The sequence below is a fragment of the Oncorhynchus keta genome, unplaced genomic scaffold (genome assembly GCF_023373465.1).
Source record: "Oncorhynchus keta strain PuntledgeMale-10-30-2019 unplaced genomic scaffold, Oket_V2 Un_contig_871_pilon_pilon, whole genome shotgun sequence".
NCBI lineage: Eukaryota > Metazoa > Chordata > Actinopteri > Salmoniformes > Salmonidae > Oncorhynchus > Oncorhynchus keta.
Genome location: NW_026290201.1, coordinates 101830 through 120476, shown reverse-complemented (window position 1 = coordinate 120476; position 18647 = coordinate 101830). Strand labels below are relative to the sequence as shown.

Sequence of the window (18647 nt, the reverse complement as noted above, 5' to 3'; positions counted from 1 at the left end):
CAGCTTACCATTACGGAGATACCACACAGTTTACCATTACGGAGATACCACACAGCTTACCATTACGGAGATACCACACAGCCACCAGAGATAACCACACAGCTTACCATTACGAGATACCACACAGCTTACCACAGTTTACCATTACCACACCAAGAGATACCACACAGCTTACCATTACGGAGATACCACACAGCTTACCGTTACGGAGATACCACACAGCTTACCATTACGGAGATACCACACCAACCACACCAGAAACCAGACAGCTTACCATTACGGAGATACCACACAGCTTACCATTACGGAGATACCACACCAAGAGATAACCACACAGAACTTACCGTTACGGAGATACCACACAGCTTACCATTACGGAGATACCACACAGCTTACCGTTACGGAGATACCACACAGCTTACCGTTACGGAGATACCACACAGATACCACACAGCTACGGAGATACCACACACCAAGAGAAACTTACCGTTACGGAGATACCACACAGCTTACCGAGATACGGACCGTTACGATACCACACAGCTTACCGTTACCACACCAAGAGATACAGAACTTACCGTTACGGAGATACCACACAGCTTACCGTTACGGAGATACCACACAGCTTACCGTTACGGAGATACCACACCAGAACTTACCGTTACGGAGATACCACACAGCTTACCGTTACGGAGATACCACACAGCTTACCGTTACGGAGATACCACACAGCTTACCGTTACGGAGATACCACACAGCTTACCGTTACGGAGATACCACACAGCTTACCGTTACGGAGATACCACACAGCTTACCGTTACGGAGAGATACCACACAGCTTACCGTTACGGAGATACCACACAGCTTACCGTTACGGAGATACCACACAGCTTACCGTTACGGAGATACCACACAGCTTACCGTTACGGAGATACCACACAGCTTACCGTTACGGAGATACCACACAGCTTACCGTTACGGAGATACCACACAGCTTACCGTTACGGAGATACCACACAGCTTACCGTTACGGAGATACCACACAGCTTACCGTTACGGAGATACCACACAGCTTACCGTTACGGAGATACCACACAGCTTACCGTTACGGAGATACCACACCAAGAGAAACAGAACTTACCGTTACGGAGATACCACACAGCTTACCATTACGGAGATACCACACAGCTTACCGTTACGGAGATACCACACAGCTTACCGTTACGGAGATACCACACCAAGAGAAACAGAACTTACCTTTACGGAGATACCACACAGCTTACCGTTACGGAGATACCACACAGCTTACCGTTACGGAGATACCACACAGCTTACCATTATGGAGATACCACACAGCTTACCGTTACGGAGATACCACACAGCTTACCGTTACGGAGATACCACACAGCTTACCGTTACGGAGATACCACACCAAGAGAAACAGAACTTACCTTTACGGAGATACCACACAGCTTACCGTTACGGAGATACCACACCGTCTTTCTGACCGAGCCTCACCAAGTGTGGACATGGAAAATAGTTCTTGCCTTAACACATTTTTTTGTTTAATGGTAAAATGGAAAAACCACATGGAAATTTGCTCTTTTTGTGAAACATGTTTTTTTTTATTTTTTAAATGGTCTTTATTTAGTCAGCTCTTTTTGTGGGATGTTTTATATTAGCTGGTTTCATTTCATCAATGCCATCACAGCTGCAGGGGTTTTTTTCAGGTTTTTTTTTTTTTTTTGCAGCCGATTTATTTTTTTTTTATTTTTTGACCATTTTAAAGTCTTTATTTTTATTTATTTTGACATTTCAAAAATAAATCCAAGAAAGAAAGAATCCCGAAGCAAAGCTGTCATTACAAATCATTAAAATCCAGACAGAAAATATTTACACAAGAAGCAATCTAATATCACACACAGTCAAACCTCTCCGTCGTTCAGTTCGCCATTCTGCGATTCTCACCGTTAATAAACATCAGGCGTTTCAACACAACGGCATCATTTGATCTGAACGCCAAAATGTTTTTTCCCCCCTAAAGTAATCTAGTATCATTTTCATTTGAATCCAATAAGCAAAAAAAAAAATAAACTGTACCAATCTTCATGTTAAACTACTTTTACAAATTAAAAGCAGGAAGAAGAATAAACCACTATATTTACATGAAACTCCCACATGACTTTGTCTAGTAATCTTCTGAATAGCCACAACAGAATTAATTAACTGTTTAGGTTCTGACCTATTGTGAAATGCGTCTAGTTGTTAAAAAAAAAAACAGCCAATCCAGAAACTGCAAAGCAAAAAAACAAAAATTTGCTTTAGCATTTCGTCCAATCAGGGGCCGTCTTCATCTGCGCCAGGGGCGGGGTTCGTTGTCGTCATCCTCCTCGTCGTCGTCCTGGAGCAACGCATCATCAATCAGCGACTCTTCCTGGAACTACAAAAAAGGGACAAGACGAGACGACACTTTTATAAAGAAAGAAAAACAAGAGTAGATCATCTCTGGCTACTCCTAAACTCCTTAATCTGGCCACATGTTACTTTTATAAAGAAAGAAAAACAAGGTAGAGATAATCTCTGGCTACTCCTAAACTCTTTAATCCACAGGACATTAGTTTCTTTACATTGGAGTCCTTTAGCTGACTCTCTTATCCAGAGCGGTTTACAGTAGTGAGTCATTTAGCTGACTCTCTTATCCAGAGCGGTTTACAGTAGAGAGTCATTTAGCTGACTCTCTTATCCAGAGCGGTTTACAGTAGAGAGTCATTTAGCTGACTCTCTTATCCAGAGCGGTTTACAGTAGTGAGTCATTTAGCAGACTCTCTTATCCAGAGCGGTTTAGAGTAGGGAGTCATTTAGCTGACTCTCTTATCCAGAGCGGTTTACAGTAGGGAGTCATTTAGCTGACTCTCTTATCCAGAGCGGTTTACAGTAGGGAGTCATTTAGCTGACTCTCTTATCCAGAGCTGACTCTGACTCTCTTATCCAGAGCGGTTTACAGTAGAGAGTCCTTTAGCTGACTCTCTTATCCAGAGCGGTTTACAGTAGTGAGTCCATTTAGCTGACTCTCTTATCCAGAGCGGTTTACAGTAGAGAGTAATTTAGCTGACTCTTATCCAGAGCGGTTTACAGTAGTGAGTCATTTAGCTGACTCTCTTATCCAGAGCGGTTTACAGTAGAGAGTCCTTTAGCTGACTCTCTTATCCAGAGCGGTTTTCCAGAGTCGGTTTACAGTAGAGAGTCCTTTAGCTGACTCTCTTATCCAGAGCGGTTTACAGTAGTGAGTCATTTAGCTGACTCTTTATCCAGAGCGGTTTACAGTAGGGAGTCATTTAGCAGACTCTCTTATCCAGAGAGACTTACAGTAGGGAGTCCTTTAGCTGACTCTCTTATCCAGAGCGGTTTACAGTAGTGAGTCATTTAGCTGACTCTCTTATCCAGAGCGGTTTACAGTAGAGAGTCATTTAGCAGACTCTCTTATCCAGAGCGGTTTACAGTAGAGTCATTTAGCTGACTCTCTGATCCAGAGCGACTAACAGGAGTAATTAGGGTTAAATGCCTTGCTCTTAAGGGTACAGAGATTTTTCACCTAGTCGGCTGGGGGATTCGAACCAGCAATCTTTTCGGGTTTACTGATCAAACGCTCTCAACCGTTATGCTACCCTGTTGCCCTCTTCTCCTCAATGAGTCTGAAACGGAGTAGCTCCTCAAGCCTTCCCTGGAAAGCCAACACGTTGGGGACTGTCTGATTGGTCCAGATACTAATGGGTTGGGGACTGTCTGATTGGTCCAGAAACTAATGGGTTGGGGACTGTCTGATTGGTCCAGATACTAATGGGTTGGGGACTGTCTGATTGGTCCAGAAACTAATGGGTTGGGACAGAGCCGGAACAACACGTTGGGGACTGTCTGATTGGTCCAGAAACTAATGGGTTGGGACAGAGCCAGAACACGTTGGGGACTGTCTGATTGGTCCAGAAACTAATGGGTTGGGGACTGTCTGATTGGTCCAGAAACTAATGGGTTGGGGACTGTCTGATTGGTCCAGAAACTAATGGGTTGGGGACTGTCTGATTGGTCCAGAAACTAATGGGTTGGGGACCGTCTGATTGGTCCAGAAACTAATGGGTTGGGGACTGTCTGATTGGTCTAGAAACTAATGGGTTGGGACAGAGCCGAACAAGACGTTGGGGTAAAGCACATCTGGCTTTAATACTCTGATCTGTTTAGGAGACGATTCATATCGACGGATGACTTCATATCGACGGATGACTTCTCCTGTCCCTCGTCACCACAAAAGGACTTCAGCGACGGCAGTCTCAGACTGAAGAACGTAGCGAACGACGGCAGTCTCAGACTGAAGAACGTAGCGAACGACGGCAGTCTCAGACTGAAGAACGTAGCGAACGACGGCAGTCTCAGACTGAAGAACGTAAAGGAACGACGGCAGTCTCAGACTGAAGAACGTAGCGAACGACGGCAGTCTCAGACTGAAGAACGTAAAGGAACGACGGCAGTCTCAGACTGAAGAACGTAAAGGAACGACGGCAGTCTCAGACTGAAGAACGTAGCGAACGACGGCAGTCTCAGACTGAAGAACGTAGCGAACGACGGCAGTCTCAGACTGAAGAACGTAAAGGAACGACGGCAGTCTCAGACTGAAGAACGTAAAGCGAACGACGGCAGTCTCAGACTGAAGAACGTAGCGAGTCTCAGACTGAAGAACGTAGCGACGGCAGTCTCAGACTGAAGAACGTAAAGGAACGACGGCAGTCTCAGACTGAAGAACGTAGCGAACGACGGCAGTCTCAGACTGAAGAACGTAGCGAACGAACAGAGCAGAGGAAGATCCCGAGGCCTCAGGCTAATAAAGAGACAAAACCACCTTAAGATGTTTTTCATTTATCATTGGATTCGTGGAGAAAAGCCTTACCTGTGAAGCGCTGTGCCCACACACACACACACACACACACACACACACACACACACACACACACACATCCTGAAAACACTTCCCCCAACCATTAGCAACACACCGTAGTCCATAACTAAAACCACCTTCACCTCGTCATGATCCGTCTCCTGCTCATCAGGCTCCTGGGAGGTCAGGGAGACGGCAGGCTGGTGCCAGGACAGACGCAGATCGCTGCCGTTCAGACGGACACTGTGTAGCGCCGCCTACCGGAGGGAGGAGGACAGACAGCGGGGACACAGGAGGGGAGAGGAGGGGACACAGGAGGGGACACAGGAGGGGAGAGAGGAGGGGAGAGAGGAGAGGACAGGAGAGGACACAGGAGGGGAGAGAGGAGGGGAGAGAGGAGGGGACAGGAGGGAGAGGAGGGGAGAGAGGAGGGGACAGGAGGGGAGAGGGAGGGGACAGGAGGGGAGAGGGAGGGGACAGGAGGGGAGAGAGGAGGGGACAGGAGGAGGAGGAAGGGACAGGAGGGGGAGGAGGGGACAGGAGGGGAGAGGAAGGGACAGGAGGGGGGAGAGGAGGGGACAGGAGGGGAGAGAGGAGGGGAGAGGGAGGGGACAGGAGGGGAGAGGAGGGGACAGGAGGGGAGAGAGGAGGGGAGAGGAGGGGAGAGGAGGGGAGAGGAGGGGGAGAGAGGAGGGGACAGGAGGGGAGAGAGGAGGAGAGAGGAGGGGACAGGAGGGGAGAGGGAGGAGAGAGGAGGGGACAGGAGGGGAGAGAGGAGGGGACAGGAGGGGACAGGAGGGGAGAGAGGAGGGGACAGGAGGGGAGAGGAGGGGACACAGGAGGGGACAGGAGGGGAGAGAGGGAGGACAGGAGGGGAGAGAGGAGGACAGGAGGGGAGAGAGGAGGGGACACAGGAGGGGGACAGGAGGGGACAGGAGGGAACAGGAGGGGAGAGGGAGGGGACACAGGAGGGGACAGGAGGGGAGAGGGAGGGGACAGGAGGGGAGAGAGGAGGACAGGAGGGGAGAGAGGAGGGGACAGGAGGGGGACAGGAGGGGACAGGAGGGGAGAGAGGAGGAGACACAGGAGGGGACAGGAGGGGAGAGAGGAGAGGACAGGAGGGGAGAGAGGAGGGGACACAGGAGGGGAGGAGGAGGACAGGAGGGGAGAGGGAGGGGACAGGAGGGGAGAGAGGAGGGGACAGGAAGGGAGAGAGGAGGGGACAGGAGGGGAGAGAGGAGGGAACAGGAGGGGACAGGAGGGGAGAGAGGAGGGGACAGGAGGGGACATGAGAGGACACAGGAGGGGACAGGAAGGGGAGGAGGGGAGGAGGAGGACAGGAAGGGAGAGGAGGGGACACAGGAGGGGAGAGGAAGGGAGAGAGGAGGACAGGAGGGGAGAGAGGAGGGGAGAGGAGGGGAGAGGAGGGGAGAGGAGGGGAGAGAGGAGGGGACAGGAGGGGAGGGGAGGAGAGAGGAGGGGACAGGAGGGGAGAGAGGAGGAGGAGGAGGGGACAGGAGGGGAGAGAGGAGGGGACAGGAGGGGACAGGAGGGGAGAGGGAGGGGACAGGAGGGAGAGGAGGGGACACAGGAGGGGACAGGAGGGGAGAGAGGAGGACAGGAGGGGAGAGAGGAGGACAGGAGGGGAGAGAGGAGGGGACACAGGAGGGGGACAGGAGGGGACAGGAGGGAACAGGAGGGGAGAGAGGAGGGGACACAGGAGGGGACAGGAGGGGAGAGAGGAGGGGACAGGAGGGGAGAGAGGAGGACAGGAGGGGAGAGAGGAGGGGACACAGGAGGGGGACAGGAGGGGACAGGAGGGGAGAGAGGAGGAGACACAGGAGGGGACAGGAGGGGAGAGAGGAGGGACAGGAGGGGAGAGAGGAGGGGACACAGGAGGGGAGAGAGAGAGGACAGGAGGGGAGAGAGGAGGGGACAGGAGGGGAGAGAGGAGGGGACAGGAAGGGAGAGAGGAGGGGACAGGAGGGGAGAGAGGAGGGAACAGGAGGGGACAGGAGGGGAGAGAGGAGGGGACAGGAGGGGACATGAGAGGACACAGGAGGGGACAGGAAGGGAGAGGAGGGGAGAGAGGAGGACAGGAAGGGAGAGGAGGGGACACAGGAGGGGAGAGGAAGGGAGAGAGGAGGACAGGAAGGGAGAGGAGGGAACACAGGAGGACAGGGAGGAGGACAGGAAGGGAGAGGAGAGGACACAGGAGGGGACAGGAGAGGACATGAGAGGACAGGAGAGGACACAGGAGGGGACAGTTCAGGACAGGAAGGGAGAGGAGGGGACATGAGAGGACAGAGGAGGGGACACAGGAGGGAACAGAAGACAGGAAGGGAGATAAAGGGAACACAGGAGGGGACACAGGAGGGGAGAGAGGAGGACAGGAAGGGAGAGGAGGGAACACAGGAGGGAACACAGAAGGGGAGAGAGGAGGACAGGAAGGGAGAGGAGGGAACACAGGAGGGAACACAGGAGGGGAGAGAGGAGGACAGGAAGGGAGAGGAGGGAACACAGGAGGGAGAGAGGAGGACAGGAAGGGAGAGGAGGGAACACAGGAGGGAACACAGGAGGGGACAGGAAGGGAACACAGGAGGGGACAGGAAGGGAACACAGGAGGGGACAGGAAGGGAGAGGAAGAGAGGAAGACAGGAGGGAACACAGGAGGGGACAGGAAGGGAGAGAAAGAGAGGAAGACATATGAGAGAACGAGGTGGAGAATTGACTGTCCAGCGTGGCAGCACTGGGTTCAAAACGTCCAGTTTGAGTCACGAGGTTGAAAAGTGTTTCGCCTGTTCAGCCTCTGGTCTGCTCCTGTAGGTGATAACAGCCAGACAGGACGGCTCGTCTATCTGACAGTCCTCCAACTCACCTGTTCAGCCTCTGGTCTGCTCCTGTAGGTGATAACAGCCAGACAGGACGGCTCGTCTATCTGACAGTCCTCCAACTCACCTGTTCAGCCTCTGGTCTGCTCCTGTAGGTGATAACGGCCAGACAGGACGGCTCGTCTATCTGACAGTCCTCCAACTCACCTGTTCAGCCTCTGGTCTGCTCCTGTAGGTGATAACGGCCAGACAGGACGGCTCGTCTATCTGACAGTCCTCCAACTCACCTGTTCAGCCTCTGGTCTGCTCCTGTAGGTGATAACGGCCAGACAGGACGGCTCGTCTATCTGACAGTCCTCCAACTCACCTGTTCAGCCTCTGGTCTGCTCCTGTAGGTGATAACGGCCAGACAGGACGGCTCGTCTATCTGACAGTCCTCCAACTCACCTGTTCAGCCTCTGGTCTGCTCCTGTAGGTGATAACGGCCAGACAGGACGGCTCGTCTATCTGACAGTCCTCCAACTCACCTGTTCAGCCTCTGGTCTGCTCCTGTAGGTGATAACGGCCAGACAGGACGGCTCGTCTATCTGACAGTCCTCCAACTCTCCAAATTGCTTGAGAAAAAGGGTGAAACAACAAGACTGGAATGAGATGAAAGATGGGAGTGTCTGATTGGTCCAGAAAGGGTGAAAACACGCTGTGCTCTTCGTCCCAGAGTCTGAACTCATTCATTCACCCAAGCAGATATCAGAGCACTGCTGGCGACCATTTTGTTTTCAACAATTCAACAGCTATTTTCTATTTTTCCCCCCAAAACATCACATAATGCCCTCCAACAAACTTTCCAAATGTAATTCATATCAACCAGGACAGGGTTCATTAAAACTAGTTTAAACCCAGACTAGGTTCATTAAAACTAGTTTAAACCAGACTGGGTTCATTAAAACTAGTTTAAACCAGACTGGGCTCATTACAACTAGTTTAAAACCAGACTGGGTTCATTAAAACTAGTTTAAAACCAGACTGGGTTCATTAAAACTAGTTTAAACCAGACTGGGTTCATTAAAACTAGTTTAAACCAGACTGGGTTCATTAAAACTAGTTTAAAACCAGACTGGGTTCATTAAAACTAGTTTAAAACCAGACTGGGCTCATTAAAACTAGTTTAAACCAGACTGGGTTCATTAAAACTAGTTTAAACCAGACTGGGTTCATTAAAACTAGTTTAAACCAGACTGTTCATTAAAACTAGTTTAAACCAGACTGGGTTCATTAAAACTAGTTTAAACCAGACTGGGTTCATTAAAACTAGTTGAAGAAGCTCAACTCACAGCAAAGTGTGGCAGTAGATCCTGGAGGTCAGTCTCAGTAAAGCCAGAGATCTCCAGGGCTCTCGGTCTGTGATCTACTGTAGAGTGGACAGGGAGACCCCTCCCCCGGCAACCCCTTCCCCTCCCCCTGCCTCTCAGGCCCCCACGGCCTCGAGCATGGGCCCCTCTGCCCCGCCCTGGAGCCAGGATCCCCCTCTTAGCTGCCTGGCGAGGAAGGGGGACAACGACAGGATGATCAACGTTACCTCAACACACACAATGCAATCTAGAAGAGACGATCAGACAGTATATATGAAGAGAAAACACATCTGACAGTGTGACAGCACCCCCTGGTGGTTGAACAGAGAGACAACAGACAGTATATATAAAGATGAAACACATCTGACAGTGTGACAGCACCCCCTGGTGGTTGAACAGAGAGACAACAGACAGTATATATAAAGAGAAAACACATCTGACAGTGTGACAGCACCCCCTGGTGGTTGAACAGAGAGACAACAGACAGTATATATAAAGAGAAAACTCATCTGACAGTGTGACAGCACCCCCTGGTGGTTGAACAGAAAGACAACAGACAGTATACAGACAGTATATATAAAGATGAAACACAGCAGAAACACATCTGACAGTGTGACAGCACCCCCTGGTGGTTGAACAGAGAGACAACAGACAGTATATATAAAGATGAAACACATCTGACAGTGTGACAGCACCCCCTGGTGGTTGAACAGAGAGACAACAGACAGTATATAAAGAGAAAACACATCTGACAGTGTGACAGCACCCCCTGGTGGTTGAACAGAGAGACAACAGACAGTATATATAAAGATGAAACACATCTGACAGTGTGACAGCACCCCTGGTGGTTGAACAGAGAGACAACAGACAGTATATATAAAGATGAAACACAGCACCCCCTGGTGGTTGAACAGAGAGACAACAGACAGTATATATAAAGATGAAACACAGCACCCCCTGGTGGTTGAACAGAGAGACAGACAGAAATAAATGTATCAATCAGACAACTTGTCAGATGTCGGGCTCAAATCTGACCTTCAGTTGAACCCCGACCTCTAACTGTAGTTGTGTCTGACCTCCCGTTGACCCCTACCTCTAACTGTAGTTGTGTATAGTTGACCCCTACCTCTAACTGTAGTTGTGTATATCTGACCTCCAGGTGACCCCTACCTCTAACTGTAGTTGTGTCTGACCTCCAGGTGACCCCTACCTCTAACTGTAGTTGTGTCTGACCTCCAGGTGACCCCTACCTCTAACTGTAGTTGTGTGTATCTGATCTTCAGCTGAACGGTATCTTCTCCAGACTGGGTCTTCTTATACAGGTCCAGTTCTGTGTCCAGCAACTCCTTCTGAGCCTACAGACAGACAGGAGACAGGGAGACAGGAGAGAGACAGAGAGACAGGAAACAGAGAGACAGGAGACAGACAGGAGACAGGGAGACAGGAGAGAGACAGAGAGACAGGAAACAGAGAGACAGACAGGAGACAGGGAGACAGGAGAGAGAGAGACAGGAGACAGGAGACAGACAGGAGACAGACAGGAGACAGGAGAGAGACAGACAGGAGACAGGAGACAGGGAGACAGACAGGAGCCAGGAGAGAGAGAGAGACAGGAGAGAGACAGACAGGAGACAGAGAGAGACAGGAGACAGACAGAGACAGAGAGAGACAGGAGACAGACAGAGACAGAGACGGGAGAAAACATTTCAGACTCCTCTTCTAAAATGGCATGTTTTCTGTGTGCTTATTACATGTCCGTTATAACCAGGATCCAGAGTAGTCTATGTCCACCTGTTATAACCAGGATCCAGAGTCGTCTATGTCCACCTGTTATAACCAGGATCCAGAGTAGTCTATGTCCACCTGTTATAACCAGGATCCAGAGTAGTCCACCTGTTATAACCAGGATCCAGAGTAGTCTATGTCCACCTGTTATAAACAGGATCCAGAGTAGTCCACCTGTTATAACCAGGATCCAGAGTAGTCCACCTGTTATAACCAGGATCCAGAGTAGTCCACCTGTTATAACCAGGATCCAGAGTAGTCTATGTCCACCTGTTATAACCAGGATCCAGAGTAGTCTATGTCCACCTGTTATAACCAGGATCCAGAGTAGTCTATGTCCACCTGTTATAACCAGGATCCAGAGTCGTCTATGTCCACCTGTTATAACCAGGATCCAGAGTAGTCTATGTCCACCTGTTATAACCAGGATCCAGAGTAGTCTATGTCCACCTGTTATAACCAGGATCCAGAGTCGTCTATGTCCACCTGTTATAACCAGGATCCAGAGTCGTCCACCTGTTATAACCAGGATCCAGAGTCGTCTATGTCCACCTGTTATAACCAGGATCCAGAGTAGTCTATGTCCACCTGTTATAACCAGGATCCAGAGTAGTCTATGTCCACCTGTTATAACCAGGATCCAGAGTAGTCTATGTCCACCTGTTATAACCAGGATCCAGAGTAGTCTATGTCCACCTGTTATAACCAGGATCCAGAGTAGTCTATGTCCACCTGTTATAACCAGGATCCAGAGTAGTCTACCTGTTATAACCAGGATCCAGAGTAGTCTATGTCCACCTGTTATAACCAGGATCCAGAGTAGTCTACCTGTTATAACCAGGATCCAGAGTAGTCCACCTGTTATAACCAGGATCCAGAGTAGTCTATGTCCACCTGTTATAACCAGGATCCAGAGTAGTCCACCTGTTATAACCAGGATCCAGAGTCGTCTATGTCCACCTGTTATAGCCAGGATCCAGAGTAGTCCACCTGTTATAACCAGGATCCAGAGTCGTCTATGTCCACCTGTTATAACCAGGATCCAGAATAGTCTATGTCCACCTGTTATAACCAAGACCCAGAGTAGTCCACCTGGTATAACCAGGATCCAGAGTAGTCTATGTCCACCTGTTATAACCAGGATCCAGAGTAGTCTATGTCCACCTGTTATAACCAGGATCCAGAGTAGTCCACCTGTTATAACCAGGATCCAGAGTAGTCTGTCCACCTGTTATAACCAGGATCCAGAGTAGTCTATGTCCACCTGTTATAACCAGGATCCAGAGTAGTCTATGTCCACCTGTTATAACCAGGATCCAGAGTAGTCTATGTCCACCTGTTATAACCAGGATCCAGAGTAGTCTATGTCCACCTGTTATAACCAGGATCCAGAGTAGTCTATGTCCACCTGTTATAACCAGGATCCAGAGTAGTCTATGTCCACCTGTTATAACCAGGATCCAGAGTAGTCTATGTCCACCTGTTATAACCAGGATCCAGAGTAGTCCACCTGTTATAACCAGGATCCAGAGTAGTCCACCTGTTATAACCAGGATCCAGAGTAGTCCACCTGTTATAACCAGGATCCAGAGTAGTCCACCTGTTATAACCAGGATCCAGAGTAGTCTATGTCCACCTGTTATAACCAGGATCCAGAGTAGTCTATGTCCACCTGTTATAACCAGGATCCAGAGTAGTCTATGTCCACCTGTTATAACCAGGATCCAGAGTAGTCTATGTCCACCTGTTATAACCAGGATCCAGAGTAGTCTATGTCCACCTGTTATAACCAGGATCCAGAGTAGTCTATGTCCACCTGTTATAACCAGGATCCAGAGTAGTCCACCTGTTATAACCAGGATCCAGAGTAGTCCACCTGTTATAACCAGGATCCAGAGTAGTCTATGTCCACCTGTTATAACCAGGATCCAGAGTAGTCTATGTCCACCTGTTATAACCAGGATCCAGAGTAGTCTATGTCCACCTGTTATAACCAGGATCCAGAGTAGTCTATGTCCACCTGTTATAACCAGGATCCAGAGTAGTCTATGTCCACCTGTTATAACCAGGATCCAGAGTAGTCTATGTCCACCTGTTATAACCAGGATCCAGAGTCGTCTATGTCCACCTGTTATAACCAGGATCCAGAGTCGTCTATGTCCACCTGTTATAACCAGGATCCAGAGTAGTCCACCTGTTATAACCAGGATCCAGAGTAGTCCACCTGTTATAACCAGGATCCAGAGTAGTCCACCTGTTATAACCAGGATCCAGAGTAGTCTATGTCCACCTGTTATAACCAGGATCCAGAGTAGTCTATGTCCACCTGTTATAACCAGGATCCAGAGTAGTCTATGTCCACCTGTTATAACCAGGATCCAGAGTCGTCTATGTCCACCTGTTATAACCAGGATCCAGAGTAGTCTATGTCCACCTGTTATAACCAGGATCCAGAGTAGTCCACCTGTTATAACCAGGATCCAGAGTAGTCTATGTCCACCTGTTATAACCAGGATCCAGAGTCGTCTATGTCCACCTGTTATAACCAGGATCCAGAGTAGTCCACCTGTTATAACCAGGATCCAGAGTAGTCCACCTGTTATAACCAGGATCCAGAGTAGTCCACCTGTTATAACCAGGATCCAGAGTCGTCTATGTCCACCTGTTATAACCAGGATCAGAATCCCTATACCAGTCTGCTGTTCCCACATGCTTCAAGAGGGCCACCATTGTTCCTGTTCCCAAGAAAGCTAAGGTAACTGTTAAACGAACGCCCCGTAGCACTCACTTCCGTCATCATGAAGTGCTTTGAGAGACTAGACAAGGACCATATCACCTCCACCCTACCTGACACCCTAGACCCACTCCAATTTGCTTACCGCCCAAATAGGTCCACAGACGATGCAATCTCAACCACACTGCACACTGCCCTAACCCATCTGGACAAGAGGAATACCTATGTGAGAATGCTGTTCATCTACTACAGCTCGGCATTCAACACAATAGTACCCTCCAAGATTATCATAGGCTCGAGACCCTGGGTCTCGACCCCCCCTGTGCAACTGGGTACTGAACTTCCTGACGGGCCGATTATCCCAGGTGGTGAGGGTAGGCAACAACATCTCCTCCCCGCTGATCCTCAACACGGGGCCCCATCTATAGGCTGCGTTCTGAGCCCTCTCCTGTACTCCTGTTCATCTATAGGCTGTTGCGTGGCCATGCACGCCCCAACTCAATCATCAAGTTTGCCTGACAGACACAACAGTGGTAGGCTTGATTACCAACAACGACGAGACGGCCTACAGGGTGGAGGTGAGGGCCCTGTGTGGTGTCAGGAAAATAACCTCACACTCAACGTCAACAAAACTAAGGAGATGATTGTGGACTATAGGAAACAGCAGAGGGAACACCCCCCTCCACATCGATGGAACAGTTATCTGGAGAGGGTAGCAAGTTTTAAGTTCCTCGGCATACACATCACAGACAAACTGAATTGGTCCACTCACACTGACAGCGTCGTGAAGAAGGTGCAGCAGCGCCTCTTCAACCTCAGGAGGCTGAAGAAATTCGGCTTGTCACCAAAAGCACTCCAAACTTCTACAGATGCACAATCGAGAGCATCCTGGCTGGCTGATTATCACCGCCTGGTACGGCAACTGCTCCGCCCTCAACCGTACCTGAGGCTCTCCAGAGGGTAGTGAGGTCTGCACAACGCATCACCGGGGTAAACTACCTGCCCTCCAGGACACCTACACCACCCGATGTTACAGGAAGGCCATAAAGATCATCAAGGACATCAACCACCCGAACCACTGCCTGTTCACCCCTCTATCATCCAGAAGGCGAGGTCAGTACAGGTGCATCAAAGCTGGGACCGAGAGACTGAAAAACAGCTTCGATCTCAAGGCCATCAGACTGTTAAACAGCCACCACTAACATTGAGTGGCTGCTGCCAACACACTGTCATTGACACTGACCCAACTCCAGCCACTTTAATAATGGGAATTGATGGGAAATGATGTAAATATATCACTAGCCATTTTAAACAATGCTACCTTATATAATGTTACTTACCCTACATTATTCATCTCATATGCATACGTATATAGTGTACTCTACATCATCGACTGCATCCTTATGTAATACATGTATCACTAGCCACTTTAACTATGCCACTTTGTTTACTTTGTCTACACACTCATCTCATATGTATATACTGTAGGCTGTTTGAGATACCATCTACTGTATGCTGCTCTGTACCATCACTCATTCATATATCCTGTATGTACATATTCCTTATCCCCTTACACTGTGTATAAGACAGTAGTTTTGGAATTGTTAGTTAGATTACTTGTTGGTTATCACTGCATTGAAGGAACTAGAAGCACAAGCATTTCGCTACACTCGCACTAACATCTGCTAACCATGTGACCATTAACATCTGTTAACCATGTGTATGTGACAAATAAAATTTGATTTGATTTGATCCAGAGTAGTAGTCTATGTCCACCTGTTATAACCAGAATACAGAGTGGTCCACCTGTTATAACCAGGATCCAGAGTAGTCTATGTCCACCTGTTATAACCAGGATCCAGAGTGGTCCACCTGTTATAACCAGGATCCAGAGTAGTCTATGTCCACCTGTTATAACCAGGATCCAGAGTCGTCTATGTCCACCTGTTATAACCAGGATCCAGAGTAGTCTATGTCCACCTGTTATAACCAGGATCCAGAGTCGTCTATGTCCACCTGTTATAACCAGGATCCAGAGTTGTCTATGTCCACCTGTTATAACCAGGATCCAGAGTAGTCCACCTGTTATAACCAGGATCCAGAGTAGTCTATGTCTACCTGTTATAACCAGGATCCAGAGTAGTCCACCTGTTATAACCAGGATCCAGAGTAGTCTATGTCCACCTGTTTTAACCAGGATCCAGAGTAGTCTATGTCCACCTATTATAACCAGGATCCAGAGTAGTCTATGTCTACCTGTTATAACCAGGATCCAGAGTAGTCTACCAGTTATAACCAGGATCCAGAGTAGTCTATGTCCACCTGTTATAACCAGGATCCAGAGTAGTCTATGTCCACCTGTTATAACCAGGATCCAGAGTAGTCTATGTCCACCTGTTATAACCAGGATCCAGAGTAGTCTATGTCTACCTGTTATAACTAGGATCCAGAGTAGTCCACCTGTTATAACCAGGATCCAGAGTAGTCCATGTCTACCTGTTATAACTAGGATCCAGAGTAGTCCACCTGTTATAACCAGGATCCAGAGTAGTCTATGTCCACCTGTTATAACCAGGATCCAGAGTAGTCTATGTCCACCTGTTATAACCAGGATCCAGAGTAGTCTATGTCCACCTGTTATAACCAGGATCCAGAGTGGTCTATGTCCACCTGTTATAACCAGGATCCAGAGTCGTCTATGTCCACCTGTTATAACCAGGATCCAGAGTCGTCTGTCCACCTGTTATAACCAGGATACAGAGTAGTCTATGTCCACCTGTTTTAACCAGGATCCAGAGTAGTCTATATCCACCTGTTATAACCAGGATCCAGAGTAGTCTATGTCTACCTGTTATAACCAGGATCCAGAGTAGTCCACCTGTTATAACCAGGATCCAGAGTAGTCTATGTCCACCTGTTTTAACCAGGATCCAGAGTAGTCTATGTCCACCTGTTATAACCAGGATCCAGAGTCGTCTATGTCCACCTGTTATAACCAGGATCCAGAGTAGTCTATGTCCACCTGTTATAACCAGGATCCAGAGTAGTCTATGTCCACCTGTTATAACCAGGATCCAGAGTAGTCTATGTCCACCTGTTATAACCAGGATCCAGAGTAGTCTATGTCCACCTGTTATAACCAGGATCCAGAGTAGTCTATGTCCACCTGTTATAACCAGGATCCAGAGTAGTCTATGTCCACCTGTTATAACCAGGATCCAGAGTAGTCTATGTCCACCTGTTATAACTAGGATCCAGAGTAGTCCATGTCCACCTGTTTTAACCAGGATCCAGAGTAGTCTATATCCACCTGTTATAACCAGGATCCAGAGTAGTCTATGTCTACCTGTTATAACCAGGATCCAGAGTAGTCCACCTGTTATAACCAGGATCCAGAGTAGTCTATGTCCACCTGTTTTAACCAGGATCCAGAGTAGTCTATGTCCACCTATTATAACCAGGATCCAGAGTAGTCTATGTCTACCTGTTATAACCAGGATCCAGAGTAGTCTACCAGTTATAACCAGGATCCAGAGTAGTCTATGTCCACCTGTTATAACCAGGATCCAGAGTAGTCTATGTCCACCTGTTATAACCAGGATCCAGAGTAGTCTATGTCCACCTGTTATAACCAGGATCCAGAGTAGTCTATGTCTACCTGTTATAACCAGGATCCAGAGTAGTCTATGTCCACCTGTTATAACCAGGATACAGAGTAGTCTATATCCACCTGTTATAACCAGGATCCAGAGTAGTAGTCTATGTCCACCTGTTATAACCAGGATCCAGAGTAGTCTATGTCCACCTGTTATAACCAGGATCCAGAGTATCTATGTCCACCTGTTATAACCAGGATCCAGAGTAGTCCACCTGTTATAACCAGATTATCTATAGGCTGTTTGAGAGCTGCCCCCCTCTCTACCTGACAGATTATCTATAGGCTGTATGAGAGCTGCCCCCCACCTCTCTACCTGACAGATTATCTATAGGCTGTTTGAGAGCTGCCCCCCCTCTCTCTACCTGACAGATTATCTATAGGCTGTTAGAGAGCTATAGCCCCCCTCTCTCTCTACCTGACAGATTATCTATAGGCTGTTTGAGAGCTGCCCCCCCTCTCTCTACCTGACAGATTATCTATAGGCTGTTAGAGAGCTGCCCCCTCTCTACCTGACAGATTATCTATAGGCTGTTTGAGAGCTGCCCCCCCCCCTCTCTCTCTACCTGACAGATTATCTATAGGCTGTTTGAGAGCTGCCCCCCCCCGCTCTCTCTACCTGACAGTCATGAGTCATGATGATTGAGGTATCGTGTGCGTGCGTGCGTGCGTGCGTGCGTGCGTGCGTGCGTGCATATATATATACCTGAGCCTTGCTCTTGGGCGCCCCCCGTCCTCCCGAAGGGTTAGAGAGCCCTTTGATCTCTTGCTGTAGTTTGGTAATACTCTTGGTCAGCGTTCCCAGCGTTGTCATGATCACCGCCTTGTCTCCTGCCTTCATCGTCTTGTTCTTCTCCAGTTTACAGATCAACAGCTGGACCGCGGGAGAACGAGAGGGAAAACGTGATACTAGCGACCTTCTAGGGACCAGAGAGGATTCATTTTACATCTCCTTTACCTCAGACCTAGGAAAAACATGATACTAGCGACCTTCTAGGGACCAGAGAGGATTCATTTTACATCTCCTCTACCTCAGACCTAGGAAAAACATGATACTAGTGACCTTCTAGGGACCAGAGAGGATTCATTTTACATCTCCTCTACCTCAGACCTGGAAAAACATGATACTAGAAAACATGATACTAGCGACCTTCTAGGGACCAGAGAGGATTCATTTTACATCTCCTCTACCTCAGACCTAGGAAAAACATGATACTAGCGACCTTCTCTACCAGACAGGATTCATTTTACAGCTCTCCTCTACCTCAGACCTAGGAAAAACATGATACTAGCGACCTTCTAGGGACCAGAGAGGATTCATTTTACATCTCCTCTACCTCAGACCTAGGAAAACATGATACTAGCTGTT

General features: G+C 48.6%; 1 protein-coding gene and 1 long non-coding RNA gene across 2 annotated transcripts in view; both read right to left on the bottom strand.

Moving 5' to 3' along the window:
• Positions 1–1703: 1703 nt before the first annotated feature.
• The window catches only part of rbm26 (RNA binding motif protein 26), a 53041-nt gene continuing 36097 nt past the window's right edge, over positions 1704–18647 (bottom strand). Inside the window, exons 16-21 of the mRNA XM_052512591.1 lie at positions 17985–18152; positions 10355–10459; positions 9087–9290; positions 8283–8369; positions 5068–5181; positions 1704–2440 (exon numbers count right to left, since the gene is read on the bottom strand). Of these exons, the coding sequence (XP_052368551.1) occupies positions 2351–2440; positions 5068–5181; positions 8283–8369; positions 9087–9290; positions 10355–10459; positions 17985–18152 (768 nt within the window). The 3' untranslated portion in view covers positions 1704–2350. The remainder of the gene's footprint in view (positions 2441–5067; positions 5182–8282; positions 8370–9086; positions 9291–10354; positions 10460–17984; positions 18153–18647) is intronic.
• LOC127926964 (uncharacterized) lies at positions 10901–13518 on the bottom strand. The gene is made up of 5 exons (XR_008125695.1): positions 13426–13518; positions 13252–13389; positions 12334–12561; positions 12018–12083; positions 10901–10967 (listed from the first exon to the last, which is right to left on the bottom strand). It is a non-coding gene; the product is annotated as an uncharacterized LOC127926964 (long non-coding RNA).